The 8,227-nt window shown below is 42.3% G+C and overlaps 1 protein-coding gene across 1 annotated transcript; it reads right to left on the bottom strand.

Moving 5' to 3' along the window:
* Positions 1-3,423: 3,423 nt before the first annotated feature.
* Positions 3,424-6,199, bottom strand: LOC119498538 (PAK4-inhibitor inka2-like). Its single transcript, XM_037787485.1, has 3 exons — positions 6,056-6,199; positions 5,914-5,948; positions 3,424-4,524 (listed from the first exon to the last, which is right to left on the bottom strand). The coding sequence occupies exons 2-3, from the start codon at positions 5,929-5,931 to the stop codon at positions 3,550-3,552; spliced, it is 993 nt and encodes a 330-aa protein (XP_037643413.1). The 5' UTR covers positions 5,932-5,948; positions 6,056-6,199; the 3' UTR covers positions 3,424-3,549.
* Positions 6,200-8,227: the final 2,028 nt, after the last annotated feature.

Here is an 8,227-nt window from a genome sequence, read left to right as displayed (position 1 = left end):
AGCTTTCTATTGGCAATGACATCCATTAAATCTAGTGTGCAGCAGAGTTTTAATCCAGTTGATAATTGGGTGTAAAACTTCACCATCATCCACTTCTGATCACTTTCTCTCACTTTTCCTGGAGAGAGTTTGACCTCTATATATTGTGGCTCTGTTCACACTTTTCACCTGAGCACTTGTGTCTTTCTCATATTTATTCACGTGAGTGCACTGAAAGAGTACGATTGAAACAATAATTAGAACGACTGGACTCAGCAGACCAAACATCTGCATCCACCGTCCTGTAGTGCTCAGGCAAGGGCATTCGAAGCCAACTGAAATTGATCTCTGAACCGTCAAGTGAGATGAATTTAAGGTCATTTTTTTACGTACACAGTGCAATAATCCTGAGTATGCCTCTCTATGACAGTTACAGCAGGGACTTAAAGGTAGCAGCTCTAATTAGAGCTTGTTTCTATCAACACACAGGAATCACAGAGATGAGGAGTTTGCCAAACTTAAACACATCTTCTCCTTCTGTTTACTGAAGGGATAATCGCATCATGGGTGATGGGAGTGAGGGATTAGAGAGGATGGGTTCAGTGGTACCCAGGACTATCAGTAATTAACAGGGGGTTTGTTGTGTGTCCGCTGCATTAGACCGGGCCACCCTGGAATGTTGCGACGCCTCAGCAGGTCTGCTTTAGATCATCTTGTGTTTAATATCTGCCAGAGAGTCTCACTTCTTATAATCAAACTGTGGGTGGCAACCATCGTTCATCCTCTATAGTTTGAAAGGTGAGTTATTTTATTAACGCGTGCTGGTTGGCACTCAGTCCTGGAGCTTCCCTACCTACGTGCTTATTTAAAAGTGTCCCTCTAAAGGTGGTTTGAGATTAACAAACAAATGGTGGCAGGCTCCAAAGGTAACGCAGCTGTGAATGATGACTGATGGCCGTTGTTTACACAATAATAGCTCGGTTTTTAACGGGAACATTTGAATTTTAAATATTAAGCATTTAGGTGGACCACACCCGGTCCGGGCGGCCGTAGCTCAGAGGGTAGAGTGGTCGTCGTCCGCAAGGTTGGTGGTACGATCCCCGGCTCCTGCTGTCTGCATGTCGTAGTGTCCTTGAGCGAGACACTGAACCCCAAGTTGCACCCTTAATGCTTAGGATGGGTTAAATGCAGGGGTCAAATTTCACGTATGTACCTGTTTGTATACGATACATGTAATAAAGTTTAAGTTAGCTGATAAATGAAGACTAATATTTAAAATGGTGCTCAGAGAAATGAGGACAAGTAACAGCACTGCAGCACGCTCCAGACCACGAGAAGAGTCTGCTGGGAGGATGAAGTCACCTGAAACGTTTTCAGGACGTCTCATCTTCATGGAAGAGTAGAGAGAAGCCAGTACAATCTGCATGTAGCCTACATATCAGTGCAACACTGATCTGACATTACTTGCTTTTTAGCTACAGCTAACCTTGTATTTGTATGGTGCTACCCTCAGACTTATCCGAGAGAAATAATATGATAAATTATAGACTCAATAAACACAATGGATGACATGTATGTAGCCTATATAGGTATATCTGAGCCACTAAACTGGCTTCAACAACTGGCTTCTTGCAAATGCACAATTGTGTCTGTTAAAGCTGTGTATGTTTTAGTCTCATTGTTCATGATAATATGCATTAGTGTAACCTCAGTTTAGTGAGGGATTCATTTCCTACCATGAATGATGCTTTACATCATCTGAGGTCGATCAGCGCTGCCTAGTTTGACCGGTTGATCGGAGTTTGCGAGTGATTGACAGCTGCTGCCATTGAATGAACAGCCAATAGGAACGCTCTCTCTCTGAAATGACCTGTGATTGGCCGAAGTCTCCCGTCAGATTTTTTTAAAGCCTGAAAACAGAGCCATGAGGAGATGCAGAAGTCTAGTTTTCTCTCAGAACACTTGAATTACAATATGCTGAAAGGTTATTATGGAATTTTGGCCCAATGATGCCAAAAAAATATACTGCCTACTGCAGCTTTAACGTACATGACAGGCGCTCCTGCTTCCAGACTTACACAGTGGACTAGACTATGTGCTGTAGACATGAGTAATGGCTTGGATCCATTGCTTCCTCTCTCTTCTCCTCTCCCCTGAATGATTCTCAGTCAGCTGGGGAAGGTGATGTATTGATGCACTTAAACAACTGCAGACCACTGGGAAGCAGTGTGTGCTAACAAAAAAAAAAAAAGGGGGAAAATCTGCCGTAGAGCCAGAAACATCTCTGAAGAAGTGAACGCAGATCATTTGCTCCAAGTTCTCTTTGCAAGTATTTTTCCACCATGGGTTGTCACACACTTTAACAACTGCAGTGTGAATGTGTGAATAGCTGTGTCCTGATAGGAGTTCATTATATCCCAGCTGAGCGCTGCAGTGACATAGCACCAGGAGGACCTAGATAAACAGGCTAAGACGAACGGCACCCATCTCTCTTGTGTAACCTCCCGTGCCCTCCATATCAGACATGATTGGTGTGGCCGGCTGCAGCATGGGGAGCATGGGAATCAAGGTCTTTATCTTTATAATGTCTGCCGCTATTCGTCCTCTGAATTGATGGACAATGTGAATATGTAAAGGCAAAGGTGAAGTGATCATTAGCTTATCTTAGCACATATGTCACTCTTTGCATCAGTGTTTTTTTTTTTTTTTGACTTCCCTCAGAACTAATAGTACCATTAACCAATGTGTGTGTGGATGAGTTGGCACCACCTGTGAGGCTGGACTAAATGAAGCGGGGGGGCTGTTAGTGATGTTATGCTTCATAAAGCAAAGAGGAGAGTAAACTTGAGCTCCATCTGCAGCCAGCTGCTTCGCCTCTCTTCACCTCTTCCTGTGTGGACACATGGGGAATGACCTCATCGAGGCACACGGCGCTCTGTGTTGATGCAGCCTCTGTTTCAGGCCTGTAAATAGCTCCGTCGCCCCGTTTAAAGCCTCCCCAAAGGATTTCAACTTTGTGTTGGGTAAGATGAGAACTTTTTTTGGGAACATTGAGTCCCCTCGGTATCTAAAATATGTTCTAAAACAGACTTTGCAAACTCAAATGCCCTTATTAGTCCTGGAACGACTGCAAGTCTGCACATCTGAGATATTATCATGTTTTCACTTTATCTTTTTTATTACACACCAATTAACCGTGCATCAAACTCCATCATGGCTGCACAGAGTATTACATTTCTAATGAAAACAAATGAACCCCCTGCTTTACTGCAGAGACAGTAAAAGCCTCCTTTAATCCAGCAGAGAGGAGTCTGACTGTAATGAGCTGTAATGAAACTCAGATGACTGTGGCGGAAGCTTCATGTGTTCGGACATCCTCCGGGAATTCAAAATGATATCAAACAACCACATATCCGGTGACACATGAATAATATCAGTAAGAGATTAAATTATGAGAACATCTTTATTTCCATTAGCTTAGTCACAGCATATATAAAAGGTGAAAAAACAGTCATATATCAAAAAAATAAAGTGACTCTGAGGATTGTCCAGTCTATACACGTCTTCATATCAGACGTAGCCGATGATATTTTTGCAGATTATGGGCTGTCGGCTGCGTGACCTCATGAGGGCTGCAAATTGGTAAAAGTCAGGATCCATCTCATTGATGCCTGAGTGAGACTGGTGGAAAAAAGGGACTTTGGGCTGCGACGCCACGACCGGACAGGACATGCGTTTTGGAGCATTTGCAGTTCTGTTAACACGAGCAGAGTCTGTGGATCTCATCCTCACTCTGTCCTCCACGCTCTTAGAAAACCCCACCAGTTTCCTCCTCATGTTGACAAAGAAACCTCTTCCCATTCCACTTCTTGAAGTTGGCTTCAGCTCGGTGGGCTCGGGACAATCCGGCAAGTCCATCCAGTTCTGTATGAGGTCTGCGAAGCTGTTGTCGCCCAGAACCAGAGGTTGGCGGTTGCGTCCTCTGGTCAATAAAGAGTTCGTCCAGTCCTCTGGGTCGCTGACCTCGAACGACGTCCACCTCTCCAGACAGGCGTCAGATGTAGATTTAGGCCGAACGCGTCCACTCGGTGCTCTGTTTGTGCGGAGGCAAGCCGAAGACGACACCCTCACGTTCCTGGTCCTCCTGAGAACCACCGCTTCGTCCTGCCACGACGCCTCCGAGTAGCCCGAATCAAACTCCAAGCTCTTCTGACTGCTGGGCGAGCCCAGGCCCAGCCTGAGGCTCAGGCCCAGCCGGCTGCTCGAGTCGTCCTCGTCCTCCTCCAGAGGGCTCGCCAGGCAGCACGCCGAGTCGTACGTGCTGGCTGTGCTGGCGTCAGAAATCCTCAGGCGTGTGCGGTGCTCTCGCTGCAATGCTCGCTGCTGACAGGCACGTGCCACAGCAGAGTGGCGCACTAAAGCCGGCAGTTGGGTGCTGAGGGGGCGTCTGGCTGCGGGGCTGGTTTTACGTAGTTGTTTCAGGTCTTGCAGTGATCTCATCATGTACTGCATCTGCTCCCGTAAGCAGTCGTCACGCAGGCAGAGCTGAGGAGACAAAAGAGAGGGATGGTGTCAGTAAATTCCACACATCAGTTGCACATCTCGAAACCTTTCTGATGAACTGCTGGCTCTAATAAACAGTTGAGTTCGTGGGCACGCTCAGGCTTGCTCACAGCAAGCTCCTATGAATGAAAACCTTTCCTCTTACTGTGAACCTGAAGGCCGGCCGAGCTGCTGTTCAAACAACACAACTCGTCAACAGACCAACACAAAGCAAACTCATCTGTCCGTTGATTTACTCGACCACACCAACAACACAAGCGGACACCCTATTTTCATTGACTCAGGTGTGATTCAACCGTAGACCCAGACAGATGTTATTATAGGGAGAGCTGCACTAATGTCTAACCTCAACTATTTCAGGAGCAAAGTAAAAACATCTGCACTACATCAAGGAGTAACTGGGGTCTGGTGGATTTAGATTAAACTACAGGAGTCCTGCCTCTTTAAGGGTGCAGCGTGCCTGCTGCCTATGAAATTCACCAGTGACACACAGAGGAATATAATATACTCAGGTTTCGTCTCTGACTCACGGAGCTGATTGGTCCAGAATCAGCCAGTGAGCAGCGGCGGCTCGCTCTCAAACTCAAACAGGGCCATAACAGATCATGTGACGGTGAGTGTGTGAGAGTTTAAGGGTAGACGTGAAGCAAAGGAAGAAAGATGAGGGTCCCAAACACAGTCTAGCCTATTCTGATCTCTATAAGATAGCTTCGTATAAGCAAGCACTGCTTTCCTACATTGATTTAAATCAGAGGATGACGCTGCTACAAAGAGCTGACAGAGAGGTGAGATATGCACAAACATAAGAGGAGAAACACAGGATCCAGGTTCATATGTGGCGATCATAGGTCACATCCAACGCAAGCCAACATCCACTAACCTCTGAACCTGTACTGACCTCTCTGCTCTGAGTCTAACACAATCCATTTAAGTATTTGACCCTGCTGCAAGACTGTCTGCCCCCACTTGGGTTTCATCATAACTCTCCGAGATGTTGCAAGAACATGAGAAAGAAGCCGAAGCTTTATATATATATATAGTCATGAAACAAACAAAGCAGGGCTTGCAATGAAGAAAACCTAACTATTTTTGTTATCATATAATGAAAATAAACTGCTCATCAAAAGCAGTGAATGTCCATTAAACATCTCCATCTGCTGCAGAAGCATTATTTACTCCAACACTATAGAGGCATCTGGGCATCACTGAGCAGTCTGCTGCATCCGCAGATGTTTTCTCCACATGTTGGAACAACACCAGACTGATCTTATATTCACATTACAGGCTACTAAATATAGTTTTGCTCAAGATGAGCAGATCATTTAGAAAATAAGAGTGTAAAAAAAGCTTATAAAGAGAAAACAAACTCACCATCTCTTCTCCTCTCATCTGTAAAACTCAAGATCCTGCAAGAAAAATAGGAACCAGTTTTAGAAACAAGACTTCACAGACATGATCACTCTATAAGAACAGCATATAATATAAATAAAGGCAATAAAAGCAACACACTCACTTCTATTTGATGTCTCTGTCCAAAGGAACTCACGTCCTGTTAAAAGAGGTGTTGCGGGCTCCAGTGTCACCAGAGTGGATCTGGTGCTCCTGACTGCTTGAACAGAGGCAGATGTGTGCTGACTGACTGACTGAAGAGTTGCTCGCCTCCTTTTTACAGCTGCGCGCTCTGCAGCCACTTACAGAGACTCGTGTCTGGATGAGCCAATCAGAGCGCAGGAAACTCCCACCAGTCATTTCTAATCCCACCTCTGGACACATTTAAACTGCAGGATATACAGAAGAGAGAAAGATTGGGAAAATGTGTGATAAATACTGTATCAATAACAAACTTAAGGAAGTGTCTTTCAAGATATTACATATAGAATTTACCTGGTAAAAGATTCAAGCTGAATATTGATTATTTAGTGTGATTTCTGTGGTCTTGAAAAAGTATTTCCCATCTTTTCTTTCACTGAATACAAACAAGAATGTTCTGCATGGATGTAGCCAGCTATCTGCAAAAGAAACTTAAGATGAATGTTGAAATAAATATGTTTGATGTAATGATATATTTTAGTCGAGATAAGATTGAAAATAACATGCTGTATATAATACAATTATTTATTATTTTTTGGAAAAATTCTTATTCACAAGACAAAATGGTCAGGGACCAAGCCATTTCCTGAATTTTATTAATGAATTGAAACGGTATAGCACCATCATACCCTGTATTAAAAACAAAAAAGCCATTAAGATTTATAAATTATTAAATTATTTTAATGTGATGTATATAATATAAACAAAAACCCTGGTATTATGAAATGTGTATGTAATTATTTTTGTTTTTTTTCTATGTATCTTTACCTCTGTTAATGAGCATGAGTTCAATAAAGCAAGCATTAAAAAAAACTACAAGAGATGCAAAGAAAAAATCCTAATAAATTAGATCTTTGGCCACTAGAGGATAGTAAAAAATGTGTTTCCTTCTCACTCTAATCTTGATAAACTCAAGTGATGTTGGAAAATAACTTAGTAGAATAGCAGGAGACCATCAGGAACAGTCTTGTAGACAGAGGTGGAAGAATCACCCAGATCTTTTACAAAAAAAGTAGGCAGAACATTTTTGGCATCATTGGGCAAAAACTCCATAATACCCTTCAGCGTATTGTAATTCAAGTAAAAAAAAACAAACAAAAAAAACATCTTGTAGTGTACTGTTTAGCTGTAAAATGAGAAAGTTTGCTCCGGCTGGTGGGCGGTGCTTGGTATTTCTTCATCTGATCTCAACATGGCTGCCGGGTCACAAACTTTCTCATTTTACAACTGAACAGTACACTACAAGATGTTTCTGAAAACATTTGAGGTGAGAAATAGGCATTACAGTAACAGAATATTGATTCATAATTGATCAGCGCTGCCTAGTTTGACCGTTTGATCAGAGTTTGCGAGTGATTGACAGCTGCTCAGAGACGGCAGGCTCCAGCTCAGCTCTGATTGGTTGTTTTCCTCTGGTCTGTGAAATCTTGCAGACTCATGCACTACTGTTCATATATATATATATATTTATAAAAATAACTCTTTTCATATTTGCTCTGCATCATATCACAAAATATATCATATCAAGCTAAAGTGTCAAATAAATGTAGTGGAGTAAAAAGTGCAATATTTTCCTCTGAGATGTAGTGGAGTAGAAGCATAAAGAAAATGGAAATACTCAAGTAAAGTACAAGTTCCTCAAAATAGTACTTATGTACAGTACTTGAGTAAATGTCACATTTCCCTTCCTGTATTTGGTTGAGTTGGGTGAAATATCCCAGTTAAAGATCATGAAATGAATTTCTGTTGTTCCTTTGAGTTTGGCTTTTGTCTTGAAGCTTAAATCTTTGTAATTGACCCTAATAAAAAAGTCACATGTGAAAACCTCATGTGACTTTATTATGTTTTCATATGTTTTAGTTCATGTGAAAATGACATGTGACACGTGGAAATGTGGAAATCTCATGTGAATAAGCAGATTTCCCATGATTTCATGTTCCATGGTTTGTTTCCACGTGAGAAAAAAAGCCAATCAGATATGAATGTAAGTAATTCTCATTTGAAAATGTAAATCTCACATGTAAAAATGTTTTCATTTATATGTGAAAAAAGCCAATCACATTTAAAAATATTCAATTCACATTTGAAACATGTG

Source organism: Sebastes umbrosus, chromosome 1, assembly GCF_015220745.1.
Source record: "Sebastes umbrosus isolate fSebUmb1 chromosome 1, fSebUmb1.pri, whole genome shotgun sequence".
Taxonomy (NCBI): domain Eukaryota; kingdom Metazoa; phylum Chordata; class Actinopteri; order Perciformes; family Sebastidae; genus Sebastes; species Sebastes umbrosus.
The sequence above is the reverse complement of the archived record's forward strand: the minus strand, read 5'-3'. Positions and strand labels throughout refer to the sequence as shown.